The sequence below is a fragment of the Quercus robur genome, chromosome 6 (assembly GCF_932294415.1).
Source record: "Quercus robur chromosome 6, dhQueRobu3.1, whole genome shotgun sequence".
In the NCBI taxonomy this organism is placed as follows: Eukaryota; Viridiplantae; Streptophyta; class Magnoliopsida; order Fagales; family Fagaceae; genus Quercus; species Quercus robur.
In genome coordinates this window covers 7,334,844-7,358,756 of record NC_065539.1, presented here as the reverse complement: position 1 = coordinate 7,358,756, position 23,913 = coordinate 7,334,844, and the positions used below count along the sequence as shown (strand labels likewise).

General features: G+C 36.1%; 2 protein-coding genes across 6 annotated transcripts; both read right to left on the bottom strand.

Moving 5' to 3' along the window:
• Nucleotides 1–497: 497 nt before the first annotated feature.
• LOC126732535 (uncharacterized) lies at nt 498–9,034 on the bottom strand. Of its 3 annotated transcripts, XM_050435448.1 has the most exons (16): nt 8,737–9,034; nt 8,482–8,643; nt 8,095–8,274; nt 7,573–7,630; nt 7,056–7,106; nt 6,807–6,889; nt 5,928–6,015; nt 5,137–5,178; nt 4,975–5,049; nt 4,755–4,823; nt 3,752–3,867; nt 2,892–3,004; nt 2,055–2,134; nt 1,716–1,836; nt 1,111–1,177; nt 498–968 (listed from the first exon to the last, which is right to left on the bottom strand). In XM_050435448.1, the coding sequence occupies exons 1-16, from the start codon at nt 8,997–8,999 to the stop codon at nt 839–841; spliced, it is 1,698 nt and encodes a 565-aa protein (XP_050291405.1). In that variant the 5' UTR covers nt 9,000–9,034; the 3' UTR covers nt 498–838. The 3 variants fall into 3 exon arrangements, with proteins under 3 accessions (XP_050291405.1, XP_050291407.1, XP_050291408.1); XM_050435450.1 differs by lacking the exon at nt 5,137–5,178; XM_050435451.1 differs by lacking the exon at nt 8,095–8,274.
• A 1,665-nt stretch (nt 9,035–10,699) lies between these two features.
• LOC126732532 (uncharacterized) lies at nt 10,700–23,804 on the bottom strand. 3 transcript variants are annotated; one of them, XM_050435442.1, is made up of 16 exons: nt 23,492–23,800; nt 23,063–23,224; nt 20,130–20,309; nt 19,904–19,961; nt 17,159–17,209; nt 14,735–14,817; nt 14,288–14,375; nt 13,750–13,791; nt 13,586–13,660; nt 13,333–13,401; nt 12,639–12,754; nt 12,268–12,380; nt 11,628–11,707; nt 11,350–11,470; nt 11,061–11,127; nt 10,700–10,939 (listed from the first exon to the last, which is right to left on the bottom strand). In XM_050435442.1, exons 1-16 carry the CDS (start codon nt 23,734–23,736, stop codon nt 10,804–10,806), a joined length of 1,686 nt encoding a protein of 561 aa, XP_050291399.1. In that variant the 5' UTR covers nt 23,737–23,800; the 3' UTR covers nt 10,700–10,803. The 3 variants fall into 3 exon arrangements, with proteins under 3 accessions (XP_050291399.1, XP_050291400.1, XP_050291401.1); XM_050435444.1 differs by lacking the exons at nt 10,700–10,939; nt 11,061–11,127 and having other exon boundaries at nt 11,387–11,516; nt 23,492–23,804; XM_050435443.1 differs by lacking the exons at nt 14,735–14,817; nt 17,159–17,209; nt 19,904–19,961 and having other exon boundaries at nt 23,492–23,799.
• Between the last annotated feature and the right edge of the window lie 109 nt (nt 23,805–23,913).

The following is a 23,913-nucleotide window of genomic DNA, read 5'->3' as shown; positions in this document are numbered from 1 at the left end:
TAATTGTTACTAAAACAACTCATTTTTCTACACAGACCTTTCCTCTCAAAGCATCACTGAAATGAACTGAAATAGATCAAAGTGGGCCTAATGGATCAAAATGGACCCAAGCGATTTGAAATGAACCACATGGGAATGAACCAAAGTGGATTGAATAGACTGAAATAGACCCAAATAGTCTGATTTGGACTGAAGTGGACCAATATAGACCAAATTGACCAAAGTGGACCGAAACAAACTAAATGGACCAAAATGTTATATTGATGTGACTCAATAAAAACATAGCAACAATAAATACTACAATTCAGATGCACAATGCTTAATAGACATTTGTGAATAGGTTTCTACAAGGGTATGAATTTTTTTCTCCTTCTACTCCAGGTTACCCACTTAACTCAAGAAATACAATCAATCAAAATATGTAATAAGGTGCTCAATTGCACTCATTATGGAGGATTTGAGAAAGTCCCATTACATCGAAAAGTATTAAAAGCAAATAAACAAATACCTCTTTAATTGAATATTGACCAACTCCCACTTCAGCATTCGTTAATGGACCCAATCAACTATAGCTTTCGAAAAACCAACTTTTATAAGTTAGCTTTGTAAAAGCTCCAATCTATTTGTCTACATGTGAGGGGAAACAGAAAGCCTGGGTGGTCTGACGTTTATAAAGATAGCAAGGAAAAGATGGTGCCGATTCATAAAATAACTAATAGTAAAACAAATCCCACTAAAAGAATAAAAAGGAAATAGGAAAAAGCCTTCAAATTTTTGTTTTTGTTTTTTTATAAGCTCAGTTCAGACCATATGGCAGGGGAATTTTAATATATCAATCTTATGATTTGTTGACATCTTGAAGAACTAGCTGTGCAGCATTACGCCCAGGTGCACCCATCACACCACCACCAGGATGGGCCCCGCTCCCACACAAGTACAGCCCTTGGAGTGGAGTCCTATAATTTGACCTTCGTTCCCAAAATCACAAATCAAATTAGATTTCAATACTTCCCCATGTAACTATCAAACTATGTAAGAAAGAATGGCAAGAAAAAGACAAATTTCTATGATGATTTTAATTGTAAACATCTATATGCTTTTATGAATTACCATCCTTTTACCGGCCGCATGAGAAAGAGAGAATCCAAACCCATAGCACCATGGAAGATATTCCCTCCTGTTAAACATCATTTTAGGTTAGAATGGTTTAAGAAACAGTATCTTTATAAAATTGTATGATAAGCAGCTTGGTTAATTTATGAGAATAGTCACAAAGTAAACAAATTATCAAGCATTTTTGTCCCAACAATAACAACAAAGTCTTATAAACTTATATTTCTGTGAACTAAATTTTTGCTGATTTAGTGCTAGTACTTGTTTAACATTATTTAGATGGTTCAAATGACCATGCATGTGTATTTTTTTTAGATGATTAAGTCATCTAAACAAGTCACATGGCTTTTTAAATAGGCCATGTAACAAAAAGTATTCATGAATGCTTATTTAAGTAGCCTGATAATAGTTTGGAGGTTTGGAGCAAAACTCTGTCAACTTGGTTTAGGATTCCAACCCTGCAACCAAATATTTGTGTAACCCTAACAGAGTTTGTGTTTTGGTTTAAGATTATTTGGTTGTATAGTGCCAATTAGACCCTAACTTAATTGCCTGAACATCCTGTCAAAACTCCTAGGTCAATATTTGTGGTTATGAAGTACCTGTCAGACCAATTTCCCTTTCAAGATCTGGTGGAGTCAACATGTCATAGCCAATGACCGATGAGCTAAATGCAGGGGCATATTCATCAATCAAGGTAAAACATTTTTGTGTGAATGATTCCTGCAAAGAAGATAATTTGCCAGTTTTCCAAGGATTAGTCAGAACAGTGAAGATCTGCTACCCACAAACAAATTAAATCATAATTAGAGTGAAAATTTTCTAATTGGGAAAACAAAAGAACATGTGACTGCTGAAAGATAAAAGACATTTTATGTATAAAGCAAGAGGAAGCAATTGCAGTACAATGTCAATGCACCAATTTCTAAAATATAACTTACTCTGTAAGCAGGATCTCCCCAGCTACCATCCGATGGATTATATGGTGTGTATTGAATGAACAGGTTGATCACATGCTTACCTATGAAAAACAAAAAGATTCTGACAGATTTGCTATTGAAAAATGAGCAAGCAGAGGATACTTGAGAATAAAAAAATCTCTAGATCATGCCCAACTTCTAGGTCATCACATGAAAGAATATCAGTACTGAAAAAAGAAGAAGTAATAACATCATTGAAAACGAAGCAAATACAGATGGCCATGTCACACACTAATGGTTCTCCAGAGTGGTTTTAACACAAAAGCTTATAGGGACCATCCTACTTACTCAATCCATCCCTTCTTCCATTTTTATTTAAGAACATTTGGGGTTAATTCTAGCACATCTTATTTTGAATAACTACCCCCAACCCAACCCCACCCACCCCACCCCCCCCCCCCCCCCCCCCCACCCCAACCAACACACACACAAAACAACTACAGCTGACAGAAAGTTTTAAGTGAAAATTACAACTAGAAATACAAACATAAATTAAGCATATAAAAAATTTGAGATATGCATTTTGCACACCAATGAAACAAATGCTGAACTGAAAATCCGTGTGTGGGTGAGCTAATTACTGAAAGGGTAAGAATGTAAAAATATAAGTTGATGGACATCTTTTTCATAAGTTTGCCACAATACGAGAGTGAATTCAGAATTGAGGTTCCACTCCAATTACTTTGATTTTGGTAAAGAAAATATAGAAGGTGTGCAAAACCCATCAATTTAATGACATACAGAAAAATGCTAAGAGGAAAAAGATATCACAATTGCCTCAAAGACAAAGTTAAGTACCTGGTGGAGATATTGTCTTGTCAAGTACAGAGGGAATTGTCATCTCAATGACTGGTCTTCGTGATGGTATTCCATTGGCAGAATCTTGACAGGCTGAGTGAATTTCCTCCATACTTAAAAGATAGGCAGAACAGATATAAGAAAGTTTGGAATTGCATTCAAATATTAGATGTCCAAAATAGAGGTAAAGGGCGCAGAATTGAAATCTAAAATTAAAGGTGGGAACATTTGCCAGGATCACTCAACTTTTGAAGGTAGTCCACTATTAAATGATATAACTAAATGTTTCAAATAATCTGTTCATTATAGTGAAAGGTTTACAATTCACTCTCATGATGTTAAGAGTTGTTTGGGAAGGGAAACAACATGTTAGGAATGTTAACTAAACTGGTCAACAAAAGTTTATTCCACAACTGCGACAATCACCATGTCTATCAGCATACTCTGAGCTCAACTCCTACAGTTATTGAGTTTGCTACATAAAACCCCCTCTGCATTTCCGCCTTGCTTGATGTTGCTGGTAAGAGAACCAGCAGAATTTTGAGCCAATTGTCCACTGGACACTTCCCCCTCTTATAAGGTCTAAAAATTAACTCAACGTGAAAAGCATTAGACGAGTTTAGTGTAATGAAATAACAGGTTAGACATGCATCTAAACATTGTCATCAAATATTTTTTGTCAGCTGTGCCTTTCACCCTATCCAAATCAAATTGCCAAAGGATTAGCATAATCTTGGATGCCCGAAATTAGTGATCAACAATTTTGAAACATCTTTTTAGTTAATTGCCTCAGAGAACATATGAGAAATAGCTCATGGATCCAAAACCAATATATTATTATTGCTGAGATAACGCCATACCTTTCAGACCCAATATGAATGGTGCCAACATGCTGAGGACCAGCATCAGGATGGCCTATCTTGCAGCATTGAAACTGGGGCAATTTATCAACTGCTAAGTTTATTTTTGTTGTTGCCTGTTTCAGTAGATGATGCCACATACAGAGGAAGTAAGTAAATTTGAGTACTGGGAAACAAGTCCTGCTACAACTTTCAATGGGTCCTACGGGCTCATTTGGTAATTTCTATGAACTAGAACTGATGCTACTATAGTTAGAAAGTGCCATAAACTTTCTGCAGACATAAAAAATTTTAATACTTCCCAGAATCATAGAAGATTAAAGCATTTTGACTTTCAAGTTCATGAAGTGATACGGGATTTTATCATTAGATTCTTTTACACAGCATAACAAAGTGCTAAGGAACACAGAGTCTTGGAGGATTTTGTTCACCTGCTTCTTTTGACCTTTATGTATCCACCATAATTTCATTTATTAGAGTCCTAGTTTCAGTCAAATTATATTTTTCTATATCCTTCAGGCCAATAGATTGCTAATATCTTTTCTTATTGCAAAGTAACATAAACCCAATGACTTCAAATAATGACAGGATTAGAATGTATGAGCACCAAAATCTTAGTCAACTGAAAGGTTCATAATAGACTTATCTCACAATTGGTCATAGATTACATTTAGACCAAGTTTTATGCAATCATCTAATCCTAATTATTACAGAATGTTAGAACATTCTTCTTCAATAACTTATAGTACACAAGAAGCTGTTATATATCTAATAGACTTATCCCACAATTGGTCATAGATTACATTTAGACCAAGTTTCATGCAATCATCTAATCCTAATTATTACAGAATGTTAGAACATTCTTCTTCAATAGCTTATGGTACCCAAGAAGCTGCTGTATATCTGCCTCTACCTAAGCATTTCAATATTACAGACAAAGTGACACAAAAAAGAAGGTATGCACTTGACTGTCAAAGTAAATACAGTTGAACAGGGAGCTTACAGAACTATAGTCAGAGTACTTAATGGCACGGAGGAAATCATCAGGAAGAACATCTCTAGGCACTAAATCCTGTCACATGAGCAAAACCTATAATCACAATAAAATCCAAGCAGAACAGAGGGGATAAGAAATTTAACCTAAATACCTTTCTCATGATTACAACATCAGTTGTGTATGCTTTGAGTAAATTCAAAATAAATCAGTAGTGTCAATAAAATACCATGTAAGTTTTATAAGGGGTTGCATTTGATAAAACAACTGAAGAACGCACTGGTGTACCATCAGCCAGCAATACCTAAATGATATTAGCCATGCATAGAATAATTAGTTTGACCACGCTTTAAATCTGCTCCACTGAGGGAAGCCATGCAACAAAACTAACCCCATTCACTGCACCAGAGTCTTCAACCAACAATTGTGAAACCTAAATGTCAAAAATGAAAAATCAAGGGTAGCAAAAGACAAATACATAAAGTATAACTGCATCAGCTGAAAAATATTAAGGAAACCAATGAAGAAAAAAAGTTTGCAGTGAATTACACCAATTCTATTTTATGGGGATCCCTAAATCAAAGATAATTAACAGAATATTTCCTTTAAACTCAGCATTTACATCACTATCATCTAAAATATTTGGGTGTTCAGTGTACTGTTGTCTAAATTATTTTAATCAGAGGCACTATGGGACCTGCTTGAAGGTTACATCGTTCCTTCTAAACTGCTTGATCCAACTACAGTAACTATTTAGTAAAGTTTCCCAAGCTCTAGGTCTTTCCCTCTGTAGGCACTCACAGTCATAAAGGGCAATTGGACCAGGGCTCTGCATGCTGATATCCCAAATAAGGCATCAAGTAATGCAACTCTCAACATATTTAAAAGTACAAATTCAAAATTTTAATTCTGAACAGTATTTCCATGATGTTGTAAATTCCTGAACAACTCAATACATTCCATTGTCTCAAATGATTTGAACCTTCCATTAAAATCTTTTAGAATTTAATTAAATTTCTAGAATCTAACATTTCCATGCCTATCCTGGTTGTGTCTGACTACAAAATTGCACTGATGCAACCGAATAATATCAAATTGAAGTTTATAGAATAATGTTTAAAAGTACTTATAAGAGGGACATGCATTACTGAAAGCTACTGGAGTGATTCCAGACACATATACCTCTGCACTTGTGACAATATGAGCCCCAGCTTCCTTAGCAGCATTACTGATAGCCAAGGATACCGAGCCCATCCCACCTTCCACATACCTACAGGAAATATTAAGATTCAAGCACATCCGTTCTGTAATAGGGAGCTTAAAGCAACAGCTCCTACTTGTATACATACACGATGACTAATCCAATAACTACCAAGTTTAACAAGAAAAGGAGAGAAATCTTGGTTTTCAAGTACACCAGTTCTCTAAGAGGGAGCTTAAAGCAATAACTCATACTTGTATAAATTTAAACATGATGGCTAATTGCCCAATTCATTAACTACCAACTATAACAAGAAAAGGGGAGAGCATTAATTTGTGGTTTTTGTAAAGGTGCTAATTAATCTTGACCAACAAATGGGCACATCATACGAGCTTAAGAAAAATATATAATGATTTAAAGATGTAGAAGGGTCAATTGTTCCTGCAAATCTCTCTAAAAGCTTTCTGAAGTCAATGTAAGTCACAAACACATAATATTACACATTTTTAGTATTTACCAAATTGATAAAGTTTCTTTATCATCAAGTTAGAGGATTTGGCATCCCTTTATTCTGATTTCCAAAGCTAATGGTGACATTTCTACTCCATGATAGGCCATATTTTCTTGCCCTCTAACTATCCTCATGCAGTTACACTAGAATTACCATATATCACTGCTTCATTTTTCTATTCAATTATACAAAATATACTTAGCTTTTTTTTTTTTTTTAAGACATACTTGGTTATTAACAATCAATGAAATCTAGATTTCTTTTAAATAGGAAAAGGATCAAAGGAAATTTACAATGCTGTTTCTGTGATGAACAAATTACACGTCAAGCCATTGTTAGAGATACATACGACCAAATTCCACGATCGCCATCAGTTTCTCCCATCACATGATGAAGTAGAACATATCCACTCCCAGGTGTATGGACACTCCCCTATTGTACAGATTATAGGAGGTCAATTGTATATTAATACTTACAATGCAGCAGAAATTGTGCCAAATAGTTTTTCAGGTTGTTCACATGCCCATTTGTGTTATAAAGAATGATTCAATGCTCAAAAAAAAATGTTTCTCCATGTTTTTCTAATAACAACTCCTACCGTGGTTCCTATTACAGCATCTGTTGCAAGCGTTGCCTTCAGAACATCTGTCTATAAATATCAAAGTCAGTAACAGATATTCATTGAACCAATAGACTTAAAACTTTATAAGGTTTAAACCCCGTCAGAAAACTATCATAGTCAATTATGCCCCCAACAAGACTATATTCAAAATCACTACGAGAACACTTTGATGAGTAAAGGTGAACAATAACATGAATATATCATACCACATAATTTAAGAAAGAATCCTTTAGTTACTTTACAGATGAGGAATGACACACAATGAAAAGCTCTACTATGTCAATGAATACTTAAAAATTAATTTAAACAATCCAAATGATTAAAATTCCTTCCCAAGTGAGATTTCTATATGCCTATACTTGAAACTAGTTAATGAAGTAAATTTGAATATCATCTTTGAGTTTTGATATAAGCGGAAGCAATATATCTTAATAAATAAAATCGAGAAATTTAAAGGATAAAATTGCAAAGAAATCAAGACTATAATGACAACCTCAAACCAGTTATTCAAAACCTTCGATGCTGGGGACAATAAAAGGTCCATAAAGTCCCTGTCAAAAATCAAGAAATACATATCATAAAAAGGCTGAGACTGTAATTCAAATTTTTACATAAATCAAGCAGCCATGGAATCCACATGAACTTTCAAGAGATTGGACCCTAGAACCAAATGAATTAGGATTCTCTCCATTTTGCAAGTCCATTTTTGGATTAAGATTTTATTTCTTGTATATCTAACCATGTACTGTGTATATGATGCTATGTCATTTAAAATTTTGAATTACAAGGCACTAGCTATTACTTTAGATTTGCAATATTTAATCCAAACCATAAAATTAATCAATTTGAAAGAACTGAATCCCACAGAAGGGGGCAGATGCCGCAGATCCAGCGGGGCCATAAGAACATTGGCAGAATCCATATACACTTGACCACAACAAATGACTGTATTTGTAAAAATAACCAGAAAGCAATTCGTTAACACTGATTATATATCAAGAACAAGAACTCTTACACCATATCCTTTTGGCCCAAGGTGATAGCCTGCCGCAAACAATGAGCCCAAAACGATGATTTTTGTATTCCATTCTTGAAACGATCCTTGAAAGATGAAACACCTTGCAAAGATTCAGGAGGTGCTGAATCCAAAAGCGGATCCATAAATTTACAGAAGTTCTCTAGCTGATTTTCATATCTGTAAATCACAACAACAAAGCCTTAGTCCCAAAACTACGGCATTAGCTATGGCTCCTTGATAAACTAATCATAGTCGTTCCTATGTATTCTTCTATGTCATTTTTGTTAGAATTATGGTTAAACGGTTAAATACAATCGCTAATTTAACATGCTATCAGAGATAGAGATAATAACGAAGAGGAAAGAGAAAATTGCATAGAAGGACCTTGGATAAGCATCGGCGTCTTGTTTGGAGAACTTGGAAATCTCAGAATGATTAAGGTCCTTATCAGGTCCCAACAGAAGATAGCGTCCATCCAAACAAGGCGTAAACGAAGATGGACTCCTCTTTAAGAGCTTCAATCCATGTCGCCGTAACTCTAACTCTCTTTTCCATTGCCAAAAAAAAGCAAATAAACACAGTTGCTTAATTAACTATAACATAAAATTTAGAGAGTGAGAGATGCGAAATAAGATGAACCTGATGATGGAGGGGCGGAGGAGACTCTGGAGGTAGCTGCAGCGGGAGAATTTGAAGCCAGGGATGAGTTCTTCGGTCACGGCGGCGCCGCCGATGACGTGGCGACGCTCGAGGACGGCGACGGAGAGTCCGGCGCGTGCTAGGTACGCGGCGGATGTTAGGCCGTTATGGCCGCCGCCGATGACCAGCGCGTCCCATTTCTTGTCCTTCAACGCGCTCGTTGCGGTTGCGCTGCTGCTGCTGCTAAAGCACCTTCGCCACATTCTCTCAGAAGAATAGTACTAAGTGGAAGTTCAGGGAGAGAGTGTTTTATTTGATATGTGTTCTCTCTTCTCTGATCAACGATTTTAAATTTAGAGAATGAGTGAGTGACGGTTGGTGCCTTTGAATAAAGAGGCTAAAAGACAACTGACAAAGATCAAGCTTTGACACGTGGGATGGGACTTGGGAGTAATAAACAACTGTTGATATATATATATATATATATATTTTTTTTTTTGGGAATGAACAACTGTTTATTTTGCCCTTATAGCATAGCACGTACTACGACCAGTCGTATTTTGAAATCGATTGTCCTATGCCATTTCTATTCCAAATAAAAAATGTTCAATAAATTTTTTTCTCCGAGGCAAATATAATAACATTAATCAAGCATTAGTACAAGAGTAGAGATTAGAGCACATATTTAATGTGCAATTGCTTTCAATGGCTAAAACTTACACTTTGTTTGGAAACGGAGGATGAGAAGGAAAAGAAATGAAATTGTGCTGACATGATAATGTCTTCAATTTTGTTGAAATTATACGAGATAAAAAAAAAAAAAGAGAAAAGGGAAGGATGGAGCATCCATCCGGGTCCACTTTTTTCATCCGCCCAAATTAGGCAGAAATGAGAAGAAAAACAAGTAACAAAACCTGCAATTTTAAGGAGCCTACTGCTAATGACTTCTAAAATTTCAATTTTATCCATCACCAAAACAACTTTTATTAGGGGTATTTAAGCAAAAACATATGTCTAAACTAAATATATTATTTTCTTTGCTTTTCTATTCCCACGCTCTTTCCAAACATGTAAAAAGGAAGCATATCCTTTTTAATTTCTTTTCCTATCTTTTCCCTCTCTCCCTTCTCTTCTTTTCTCTTCTCCTCATTTACAACCAAACACACTGTTAAAAAGATTGACAATTAAAAAACCAACTTTCAATTCCTACTCTTGGTTTACATTAGAAAGAGGAATGAGGGCCCGTCAATGCAAGGGAGATGTTTACATTGGATTCAATTCCTAGCGTGATGCAAACGGTAGGAGTCCAATTGGTTAAAATGGTACTTGTAGTCACAAAATATCATAACACCACGCTACGTGCCAACCACATTTCACCAGAAATTATCTTATCTCTGGTCAAGGTGCACGTAACGACTTTATCACACATGGAATTTACACTCCCATTATACCAAAAAAAAAAAAAAAAAAAGTGTTCCACACACTCGTTACATAAGATACCACATTCTGTTTTACATGGCAAAATTAAACGCGAACAGCTGGGTTACGTTTCAGTTGCAATTGCTGTAAAAAATGTCCCTGCGAGCATATCTCACAGCAACGAGCAAACTATGGTGAAAGTTTTGGTACATCAAAGCTTTACCATACGTCTTATATATCTAGGCACCAGTGACATGGACAAATCAGTTCTTTTCTTCTTTTTCCCCACTTCTCTTATTTAGAAAACAGAACAGCATAGAACATTTTATGCCTAATTAACACATTTTTTTAAGATTGGTATTTTACGTTTAAATAAGGAGAGTTAAGTTACAGATTCTTCAGCCTATTATGCAGAGAAAGCACGCAGCTGGAGGCATCGTCTGTGTTACAAATAGCTGAAGCTAGGAGCTCAAAGTTGGCTACAAAGAATTGTTACCAAGTGAAACTAACTGCAGCAAGAAACACATACTATGCTGTACAAAGGTTCAAGGAAAAAACCATGAAATTTTCATTCTAACTGAAGGTTTTGTTACAATTAACAGCAAGCAACCATAACCATAGAGAGATCAGTAAAGTATATAAGAACTTCTAACGAGAACGCTTCTTAACATCCTGAAGAACAACATGTGCAGCATTACGGCCAGGTGCACCCATTACGCCACCTCCAGGATGTGATCCACTTCCACACATATACAGCCCTCTAATTGGTGTCCTATGATCTGACCTGCATCCAGAAGAAGAGCAATTATTCTTTGCATGACATAGTATATAAGATGCATACATATATCGAATTGAATTATTCTTGATCACCCACTAAAGTAACTTCCAGAGGCTGTGAGAATTACCATCCTTTAATGGGTCGCATCAAGAAGAGTGAATCCAGACCCATAGCACCGTGAAAAATATTCCCCCCTGTTACATATTTAAAGTGTAGTAAATAACATTCAAAATGCAAAAACATTCATTTTATGTCACATGTTGTCATAGTCTAGCAAGAAAACAAAAACATGTATTTTATCTACTCAACCACAATTCCTGTAATTTGTTTCCACAGGCCAAAGAAAAGATGTAAGTTTTTTGCCAAATAAACTTACATATTCATAATGTCAGTAGTCAACATAAAATTGCACAGACCTGTCAGACTGAATTCTCTTTCAAGATCTGGTGGTGTTAGCATGTCATAGCCGATGACTGATGAGCTGAAGCCAGGAGCATATTCATCAATCAAGTTGAAGCATCTTTGTGCATATGATTCCTATCAGGATTTATTATATAGCAATCAATGAATCTGTACGGCACCACTTAGAATGATTTAAACATTGCACCCGGGAAAAAAATTAATAACAAGATCAGTAATTTAAGTGCTAAATAATGCCATTTCATGTAATCCTGTAGGTAGAATAGCAACTTACTCTATATATGGGATCTTCCCAGCTACCATCCAAGGGTTTATAAGGTGTGTATTGTGTAAACAAGCCAACGACATGCTTACCTACAAAAAAGAAATGCAGAGTTGATTATTTTACAAGTAAATGGAGACAGTACATCAAACTGCAGCATCTGAAGTGTAAGAATATAAGAAAAGGAATTAATTACATTGAGATCCCATATAATTTTGAGGAAATATACCCTTGACACAAAAGAAGACTATCAATTTCATCAGAGTGGAAAGTAAACAATGCTTCTGTAAAAGTATTTGTTAGCTTTATAGCAAATAATTTCTAGGGACTTCAGCTTCCAACACAAACTGCACGCATTCAATTCTCACCATAAATAGTGAAAGTTCTAGTTTCATTAAGAAAAAAATTAATGAGCTAGAAGAAATTTTAATCAACATCGCATAATACATTGCTGCTTTGACAAGGACAATTGTTCATTTAATCTCTCTTCAGTCAAGTTTGTATGAGAATCTATTGCAAGAGAATCTGCATGTTTCTGGATTTTATTTTTTTCTGTTACAAAAAGCTAATATGGCATGGAGATCAAACCAACATCTTTGAATTAAACAATACAATTTTTAAAGAACTTCAGAAGTTTTCCCTTTTTACTTACCAGGTGGGGATAAGGTCTTGTCCAATGAAGAAGGAATTGTCATTTCCATTACAGGCGTTCGTGATGGTAAACCATTCCAAGCATCTTGACATGCTGCACCAATCTGCTCCATACTATATCGACCCGAAATAAGAGGATAAGGTAAGAAGGTATGCATAAGATCCAGTCCAGATATCACAATAGACCTAGGAGTGAAATCTGGGAAATGATTCAAATCTACCATTGATACATACAAATAGAAGATTGGTACTAATTACACAAGCAGATCAGTGGATGAGTAAGATTAACCATATGGAATCACATAGAATGGACATAAGCTTTAAAATGATTTTTTACACATGCGTGTGTGTATCTTGTACATGCTAGAATACCTTTCTGAACCAATGCGAATGGTGGCTGTATGCTGAGGACCCACCTCTGGATAATTCAATCTGCAAGACTTGAACTGAGGCAATTTATCAACGGCTACGTTAATTTTTGTTGTTCCCTGTAGCAGTCAACGACAACGAAAATCAACTCATTAAATACCATTATCTCCAAAGACAAACTGTTCCAAACATAGAAAAAAAGAAAGAAGTCCCTCCAAGAGGAAAAAAAAAGGACATTTTAAGTTAAGTCACATCATAGAACAAGAACTCATGGAAGTACTACACATGCAACACTACTGATGAAAATTCATTTCATACACCACAAGACTTTATCCTTTCCGGTTACACTACACTTCTTCAGCAATTCCCTTTTTATTATAATGCAGATTATCTTCATAAATGTCTGCTAGCTTGGGAAGACTAGCATGGAGAGCTTTCATTTGTTTAAATTGGACTCCCTACCCAAAGGGCCACAACTTTCATGACATAGAAAAGGCCACTTTTTGTAGGTTGGTTTCTTTTCTTTTCCTTTTCTATTTACCTAAAGAATAATCCAGAAAAAGTAGTAAATTAAAGATTTTACAGCCCTATAAAACATAACGAACTAATTATATTTATTGATCTAGAAATATGAGAGACATATGTTCAATAGTTTTCCATGTGTGCATGATTGATGTTATGAATGAAGGGATCTTACAGATCTATAATCAGAGTTCTTGATAGCTCGTACAAAACCATCAGGAAGAAAATTTTGAGGGACCAACTCCTGTATCAGAAAAGCTTAATCTTAAAAAGGGAGAAAAATTAATGAGAGAAAGTTGACAAGCTGACTTAAACCACCATTTTTAGTGAAGACATTTGTTTACATCTTTCTTTAATAAACATTTGGTGTCAATGACTCAATGCTTCACCCAGTCAGGAAGTAGAAATAGCACTTTTAATTTTCTTACCATGAAAGTCTTGTAAGGGGTTGCATTTGACAAAATAATTGAAGAACAAAATTGTTCCCCATCAGTCAGCAACACCTAGATTATGAAAGTGATATAGAGCTCAGAACAGTTTAATGAATGCTTTGAGATTGCTCAGTTGAGGCAATGTAGGAATTCAAACTAACCCCGTTTACTATGCCGGAGTCTCCAATCATCAATTTTGAAACCTGACAAAGAGATGAATTTTCAAAGTCAAGGGACAATAATTTTCATAGCTGAGGAGAGCAAATTATTGCATACACAGAAGCAATGTAGAAAGAGATGAAAACTAAGCCAGATTATTGAACATAAGCTATTTCTGAAAAAGGCTAAACTAGAAATATGTTCCTTTTTATTTTTATTTTTATTTTTTTAATTTATAATTTACACATGCACCAAAGGGTTCTTTATCTTATAACCCCACCCTCCACCCCATTCTTATGGGGGGAGAGGAAACCATTTCAATTAGAGCTTGTTGGCTTAACTAGAAGTATGTTACATTTTAAATAAGCATTAATATCTTGTCTCTGTATTAATCAAAATAAAAACTTAAAAGAGTATAAGACTCCACTAATGAAAGTTAGAAATATGGAAGATAAAAGGTTAAAACACACGCTCGCACAATGAGGAAAAATTATAGTTGAACTAAAGGATTATGCATCATTACATTTCTAATAAACATACCTCCGCATTGGTTAGAATATGAACACCAGCTTCTTTAGCAGCCTTACTAATGGCCAAAGACACAGAACCCATCCCACCTTCAACGTGCCTACAAAGAATGTCAACCATACATGTAAATGGAATTTGATAAACAGTAAGATGCATGCAATGGGAGACATTTCAACAATGTGAAAATCAAAATGAAAATGTAAAATCAACCAAGATACCACAACTACCAATATAATTTCTTTTTTTAAAATGTAAAGGCAACAGAAAGAGAAAATAACATGCTATTTAAGATGGATATGTGGACCACAAGGCCAAAGATTTCCAATCAAAATAATTTGGGAATTTTCAAACAAAATAATACAAAAATATATGCATACCTAGGTTGAGCTTGCTAGTTTAAAATGTACAAATGACAAAATTGATTGTCCTGTAAATAACCTTCACATGTGAGATACTTACGACCAAATATTTCGTTCACCATCGGTTTCACCCATAACATGATGTAGCAGAACATATCCACTCCCAGGTGTATGGATACTTGCCTATGAAACAAAACTAAGAAGGCCATCTTATTAATGCTGAAAAATAGAATACCATTTCTCTTATTCAGTCAAAAGACCACTACTGTTTTTGTAATAATTAAAACAGATCTGAGCTGCACAAAATAATGGAAATGAAAATATGAATCACCTTGAGACCTCAATATTGTTTTAGAAGGGTATAAGGACAATGGTAAGTCCATGACAATGGTATGAGTTAAATAGTTCTTGCAACTCTTTAAAGTTTATGTCATTATGGCCAACCAAAAATGCCATTGAACCAGCAAATAGATGATAATTATAACCCAATCCAAAGCACGAGTAAATTTTAGGCAATATATGCTTAAACTTTAAAATTTCACATAAATTGCTAGAAAGAAATATGAACAGCTTGCTCCTTTGAAAACTCATTTTTTGATAAACGAAATACCCCATGTAAAAAAAATACTAAAATTAAATATTAAAAAAAAAAAGGTGAAAAGTAACCTGCAGTGAATTTTGCTTTCTATTATTTAGAATGGTATTTAACTTCAAATAGACCTCTTTAAATGGGGATAGAACGATAGATTGATGCAGAACAATGATGCTCTGATACTAAATTTGATGCAACACAAAATTCAAAGGAAAATTGGGGAAAATAAAAATAATAGAAAAGAAGGATAAACCTAGTATTCAACACCAAGCAGGAAAACCTAGGAATTAGCACCCAGCCAGGAATCAACACTATTAAACCACCAGCAATTCCACCTCAGTCAAAGCCCAACCCTGGTAGTTGTCAATTAGTAAAGATGAAAAGGGAAGAGGGATGGGTAGTGAACCCTCAATCTGAACTAGTCTCGAGTCAAATGTTTTAAATGTGGCTTTAGTCATGTTGCAACCAGGTGCCCTAATAAAGCCCTCTTAATTGATGGAAAAAAAGAAGTGTAATGAGGAAAGTCTAGAAGAACTAGTCTATGAACCTAACATCGACGACATCCAAGGCATGGATGAAAAGTTCGAGGGGGATCCTAACTACCTAGGTTGCATTGTATCGCCTCAAGCTGAACTCCCTGAGAATAGTCTTGATACACCTAAGGTGAGTGAAGTGTATGTTAGTACAACCTAAAAAGACAACTGAGAAAAAGGGCTTAAGAATCATAAGCCTAGAAACGCTTGAAAGGGCAATGGGCAAATATTGCCAGTCAATTTACATATGAAAATTGCACCACTAGGTCTATAAGCATGAGTTGGTTTGAAGTAAAATGTTGGAAGCCTTTCAATCTTCTCCCACTGTCATCACATGTTAACGTGTCTAAATTAGTAGAAACATATACACATCATGTTCATGAAAAGAATCATGAGGTCAGTAAGCAATCTGAAACAAATGATATTCAATATAAAGTTCAGGTTGATTCATGTTATAATATTTCCAGAAGATGATTATTTCTTCCACTTAGGCTCGAATGATTTCCCTACAAATAGTGTCAAATGACTCAAACCGTTCAAAGTGTTGAAATGGTTTGGACCAAATGTGTATTTGGAAGAAAATTCAAAGGTCCAGTAGTTATCCCAGATGATCCATTTGATGAGCTTCTCGTGATCCCAGTACAAACCTTATGACTAATTCACTGAAGCTTCTATCAGTATGTCAAGGACATATTGATACTATTTTGGACATTAAAAGGGAGGACCAGACTCAAATTCACTTGGATCCTTGACCTTAATCTGCAATAGCACTACATGGGCTGTGGGAACTCATTTGAAGGGGTCAAGGACTCAAGGCTCTCCCAACTCGAGAGAGTTGATGCAGACACTAGTGATTACTTCATTGAACCAAAATTGTTGCTGATTTGATGTTGAACTATTTTTGGGAATTGCCTTTATTTGAGTTCAAGGATTTTATGGGATTTGGTTGTCATTTAATTATGAGTTGATTTTCTTTCCTTATTTGATGCAATTTGGGAGTGTATTTAAAGGCCCCCATGAAAAGAGTTTTAGGGGAGGCTTGATGAATGAAATTTTATGTTGGAATTTTCTAATGTCTAGGTGCTAATTCCTAGTAACCTACATGTTAATTCCTACGTTTTTTGCTTGGAACTAATTCCTGAAGACATTTCCTAAACATTTTAAGGAAACACTTATCAGTGACTAAATGTCATGATGAATTAAACTGAAGAGCATCAAAAGAGTAAAAAGTAACATTTATGTGAGGTTTTAAAGGGGGGCAGAGGGGGGGAGAGCTCAAAGAAAAATCATGGTCTCACTGTTTCCTTTTATATAAAATTTTAATTTGTATGACCCAGTGTTCAAATAGAAAAAATCACAACTAAATATCTACACCATGCACCAAGAATAGAAGTATTACCATAGTTCCAATAATAGAATCTGCTGCAAGTGTTGCCTTCACCACATCTGACTGTAGATACCCAAATTAATGACAAACATCATTAGATCCAGAGGTTAAGGTCTTTGCACAAGTGAATAGTAAACAAGCTTTCACACAAGGATCAAAATGCTTGTGAAAATAATATAAAAACATAAACTGGTAGCTCTAATGACTGATAACCCTTAGAGAAGAAAGTTTGATATTGACAAAGACATTTAACGCTCTTTTTTTTTTTTTGATAAATAATAAAGATATATATTGAAGAAAACTACCTTATGCAGAAAAACATAAGGCAGAGAGAAAAATACAAAGGGAAAAGAAAGAGAAAAAAGAAAGGAAAAGATAGAAAATACACAAGAGAGAGTTAAGGAACATAGGGAGAGAACCACTAGAGTTGAGTTCCCAAGCCCTAGACCAGTCAAACAGAGAGTCACTGAAAAAAGCAAAAAGCTGGTCATCCGAACTCTCCATGTCCTCCTATTTCGCTCCCTCCAAAGACACCACATCAAGCATAAAGGAGCTAAATTCCAAATGCTAGACAAATGCTTTCCAGGCCAATTCCACCAACCAAATAGAGTATCCGCAACCGATCTTAGCAAGACCCAAGAAAACCCAAAAGATCTAAACACCAAACCCCATAGCCGATAAGCCTTACCACAATGTAGTAACAAATGATCCACCGTCTCCCCATTACTACGGCACATGATACACTGGTTGACAAAATCCATCCCTCTACCCCTCAAATTATCACCTGTAAGGATAATATCCCATACAGCAGTCCACACAAAGAAGGAAACACGCCGCAAAGCCTTAACCTTCCAAACGCCTTTCCAAGGAAAAATGATGGGCAAGGGGCTTCTCAACTTATTGTAAAACGATCGGACATCAAAATCCTCATTCTTTGTCAACTTCCATTGCAAACGATCTCCATTCTCAGTAGGAGGTAAATTTGAGCCCAAGGTACGGAGAAAATCATCCACACCACCCATTTCCCAATCATTTGGTCTCCGAGTAAAATGAACATTCTAGCTTCACCGTTCCTCTATCCCCAACCGTTCAAGAGAAGAGGCCACCGATGCCTCTTTATTGGATGCAATCCCATACACACTTGAAAAAATCGATTTAAGTGGAGAATCCCTACACCATTGATCTGTCCAAAACTTCACTCTATCTCCCACCCCTACCTCAAAGCGAATATTCTTGCTAAAATCCTCCCATCCCATGTGGATACTTCTCCACAAGCCACTTCCATGTACCCCTCTACCTAGCTTGGAAGTCCATCACTCCCATTCTTCCCCAAACTTGAGGGCTACAATCCTTCTCCAAAGCCTTGTCTCCTCAATCCCATACCGCCATAACCACTTCTCTAGTAAGGCTTTATTAAAAGTAGTTAATTTTCTTACTCCTAACCCACCGTTTTTCAAAGGTGCACACACCTTGTCCCATCCCACCAAATGTGTCTTGTAGTCCCCCCACAAGAAATCCCTTTGCAGCCTCTCAATTTTATTGGCCACATGCGTAGGAATGGTAAAAAGGGATAAATAATAAGTGGGAAGACTAGATAACGTGCTTTTAAGCAACGTTAGTCTTCCTCCTTTGGACAAATACAATTTCTTCCAACCGGCCAACTTACGCTCAATTTTCTCCAAGATAGGATTCCAAACAATAGGAGACTTGTGAGACGCCCCCAATGGCATACCAAGATAGGTCATAGGCAAAGACCTGATTTGGCATCCCAAAATCTCAGCCAGGATATGGATATTAGGAACCTCCCCAATGGGAACCATCTCACTCTTCAGCGCATTAACCTTTAAACCTGTCACTGCCTGGAAACAAAGAAGAAGCATCTAAACATGTAGAATCTGCTCCTCATCTGCATCGCAAAACAGAATCATGTCATTCGCAAACAAAAGATGCGAGACACATACCCCTCCACCCCGTCTACCATCAGCCCTAAAGCCTCGAAGCAAACCAGCCCCTTCAGCTTTTTTCATCATCTTGCTGAGGACCTCCATCATAACCAGAAACAACATGGGGGATAGTGGGTCCCCTTGTTTCAATCCCCTCGAACTCCCAAAAAAATCAGCTGGAGACCCATTAAACAAGACAAAGAATTGGATAGTAAATATGCATATGCGGATCCACCTACATCACCTCACCCCAAATCCCATTCTCCTCAACAAATCAAGAAGCTGCAGCTGAAGCTTCAAGATTATGCATATTTATTTGATACATAAGAATTTTAGTCCTGTACAAAAATACAGGCATATATTTTTTTTATAAACAATTTCAAAAATAGTAATACATCATATTTGAGGAGAATAATCTTCTGCTTAAGTGCTCATCAAAAGAACATGTTATTAAATGTTTTAAGCTTTTTATCCACACTAACAATTGATATGGAAACATATCTAAACTCATTTAGTTCCAAAGCTTGGAGAGCGGTGATTGCATTCACCATCAAACTACAGTCTGGAAATCTCTCAGCACTCAATAATCATCATAAATTCATTTAATATGCATTTTTACCTAATGAACATAATGTAGCAATTTTTGAAAGCCCTTCATGGTCAAATAGCTGAAACATGTCATATTTCTTATTTTCCTAGTAACTTGGAATTAACAAGGTTGGTTAATTATAAAACTCCATAGCATCATCCAATATCTCAGACATGCTAAACAAATAACAATGACTTCAGTGTTACTCAAAGTAATGATGACAACCTCAAACCACATATTCAGAACCTTTGACGTTGGGGAAAGTAAAAGGTCCATAAAGTCCCTGTCAAAATCATATAAAATGCATTATAAACCTAAAAGACATTCAATTTGTGAGCTATAGTGGGTTTATGTTTACTAATTCAAGCTGGTTTTACAATGTGAATCCCATATAAACAGAAGCAATAAGAAAAAAAAAATGATACTAGTCAGTAGAAAAGGTAACACTTACACCAGATCTTTTTGCCCTAGGGAAAGAGCATGCTGTAGACAACGGGTCCAGAAAACTGATTTGTGCAACTTATCCCTCAGCCAATCAATCAAATATGAATCCCCATGCAGAGTTTCAGGGGCATGTGATTCCAAAAGAAAATCCATGAATTTACAGAACTTATGCAGTTGACTTTCATATCTATAAATCAGTAAGGAAAGAAAAAAAAAAAAGATGACTTAGAGTACAGAAAACAAATCAGCACTATTATTCACTGCATGGGACGTAAAATGCTAAGCAGAAATATGTTTCTTGCATATTACATCATTTAAAGAAGTGAGAAAAAAATACAATGTTATGGTAGTCCCATGAAGTTTGAATGGCTCTACGCACATTTTGTATAGAATCTCAAGCCAAATCCATCGGTTTTAACAGAACATTATGAGGAAGGCAGCCATCATCATATAAATTTAAAACAAGCACCTTCAAGAATCCAATATGATGATTATTATTAGTAAGAGAATAAGGCGGATCAGAAAGGAGAATGATTGATGAATCCATCACTCAACTTTTTCTGATTGCCTCAATTCTGTGTGTGTGTATATATATATATAGTCATTCATATTTCATGGGATGGGAGAACTGTTAGGAAATTGCCTCAAATTCCAATTGTGACTTGAAAAGTCAATTAGGTTTCCTAGTTGAAGAAAGAAAAATTAATTTAGGTTTCCTTGGTGTGAAAGGAAAGACTATTCCTTAGTGTGGAAGGAAAGTCTATTCCTTATTAAAAATGTAATATATTCCTAGTCCGAGAAGAAATAGATTCCTTGTTAAAGGGTAATGCATTCTTAGTCCAAGAGGGAATAGCAAAAGAGTCTTATAAATAGACAATGCTACAAAGAATTTGATGGCTTTGGCTTTGGCTTTAGCCCAAGGGTCCTCTATATGGGGAGAGGGAAAATAGAGCATGAAACCAAGAGAGAGAAAATGGATTTTCAATTGGGAGGAACATGAGAGGAATGAGAGAGCAAGGTACTACCACCTTTAAGAAGATAGCTAGAAGGGGAGAGCAAAGGGTTGCCGCCTTCGAGAAGATAGCTGAGGAGGAGAGAGCAAAGTGTTGCTGCCTTTGAAAGAGATAACTAGTGTGTGTGTGAGAGCAAAGAAAAAACAAGAGAGATTTTTCTTTAGTCGTGAGACATATACAAGAATTATTGTAATTGATTTGATAATAGTAAAATTATTCGGAGTTTGTCTCGTAGTTTTTTCCTTTCAAGAGAAAGGGTTTTCCATGTAAATATTGTGTTCTTGCATGTGATTGTTATTTTGGATAGCTAATATTTGTGATAATATTATTTGGGTCCCAACAAGTGGTATCAAACCTAGGTTAGAGTGGAAGCGATGGCCGGAGAATAAGGCAAGGCTTCAAGAATTGAGAAGCTTGATGAAACAGACTTTGGATATTAGAAGATGCAGATTAAAGATTATCCCTATGGGAAGAAGTTGCATTTGCCTCTGTTGGGGAAGAAACCTGATACTATGAAGGATGAAGAATGAAATTTTCTTGATAGATTGGTATTGGGAATTATTCGATTAACTCTGTCAAGATCAGTTGCACACAATGTCGTGAAAGAAATGACCAACAGTGGTATTAGAGCTTGGTTGATTTAGTGGATGAGTCTTTGTGTGAATTAAGATGGAAGAGAAGGGATTGCTTTGATTAAGATAGAGCTATTTCAAGAGGAAAAAAGGACTACTTGATTAATGTAGGAGCTATCCTAAGAGGAAAGAAGGTAGTTGAGGACGATTGTTGGAATTTGAGTCAAGGTGGAGATTGTTGGGAAATTGCCCCAAATTCCAATTGTGACTTGGAAAGTCAATTAGGTTTCCTAATTGAAGAAAGAAAAATTAATTTAGGTTTTCTTGGTGTGAAAAGAAAGACTATTCCTTGGTGTGGAAGGAAAGTATATTCCTTGTTAAAGAGATAATGTATTCCTAATTCAAGAGGGAATAAATTTCTTATTAAAGAGGTAATGTATTCCTAGTTTAAGAGGGAATAGTAAAAAAGTCTTATAAATAGACAATACTACAAAGAATTTGATGGCTTTGACTTTGGCCCATGGGTCATCTATATAGGAAAGGGAAAATAGAGCGTGAAATTAAGAGAGAGAAAATGGATTTTCGCTTGAAAGGAACGCAAGAGGAAGGAGAAAGTAAGGTATTGCCGCCTTCAACAAGATAGCCAAAGAGGGGAGAGCAAAGGATTGCCGCCTTCGAGAAGATAGCCGAGGAGGAGAGAGTAAAACGTTGCTGCCTTTGAAAGAGATAATTAGTGTGTGTGTGAGAGCAAAGAAAAAACAAGAGAGATTTTTCTTTAGCCGTGAGACATATACAAGAATTATTGTAATTGATTTGATAATAGTGAAATTATTCGGAATTGTACCGTGGTTTTCCATGTAAATATTTGTGTTTTTGTGTGATTGTTATTTTGGATTGCTAATATTTGTGATAATATTATTTGGGACCTAACAAGAACATAGTCAAAGCTAGGATGCACAAACACTTTATTTGGGGTGACGTACCCATGTCATGTCTGTGTCGTAACGGTGTCCCATTTGCATGTTATAATTTTTCAAAAATTGTTCGTAACGCTGTATAGTAACCGTACCCATATCTGTAACCGTGTATCCGTGGCCTTGCATCCTAGAGTCAAAGACCCCCAGTAATGATATATTACCTATCTATAAATTCTTAGCGGCATCAACTTAGAGCATTTAAATAAATAGATTTAAGCATACTCAGAGATCTTAAACTCTACTTTCTACTAAAACTGATCACAGTTTACAGCGTCCAAAATGATACACATGCTCTGGTTTATCAGCTTACAGACATAGTGCACAGACATGATGCACAGCACAATGCTAGTGTGGCTAAATGAGGTGAGAAAATAGCACCTGGGATAAGCATCTGCGTCTCGTTTAGAGAACTTTGAAATCTCCAAATAATTCTGGTCGTCGTTTGGCCACAGCAGAAGATAACGCCCATCAAGACAAGGTGTAAACGATGTACACAGTGGCTTCAACAACTTCAGCCCATGTTTCACCAACTCTAATTCTCTTCAGTTCCAAAACACAAACACACAATAAACAAAATCAAATGTCCGGGAAACCACACATAACAACTTGTCAGCTTAATAAATTGTAAGCAAAGGTTGTGTATTGTAGCGTGGGCACCAAGCTAAAAGTCAGAAAAACTTTGAGTTCCCAAACAAAGAAATGAATCTATGTGATCTGGATAACGTTAAGTTAAGTTGAATTGAAAGTAGAAATAGAACAGTAAAAGTAAAGACGGAGAAAAAGGAAGGAGCTAGCTAGGGGAGGCACCTAACGATGGAGGGGCGGAGGAGGCTTTGGAGGTAGCTGCAGCGAGAGAACTTGAAGCCAGGGATGATCTCCTCCGTCACGGCTGCGCCGCCGATGACGTGGCGTCGCTCGAGAACAGCCACCGTTAGGCCGCCGCGCGCCAGGTAAGTGGCGGCTATCAAGCCGTTGTGGCCGGCGCCGATGACCAGCGCGTCCCACTTCTTCTTCTCCTTGATCGGAACGCTGCTGAAGCCTCTTAGCCACATCTCCCCAAAGCTTGTTGCTGGTTTTCAACTTTCAGTTTCATGGATCATATAATAATACTATTAGGAAGTTTTTGCAAGTTGCTAGCAAAAGCAAGCAACTTGCAAAAACTGTGTAACTTGTCGTTTTGTCTAAATTCTGTGCACGTGCTGGTAATATTTCTACTAATATAAAAAAGG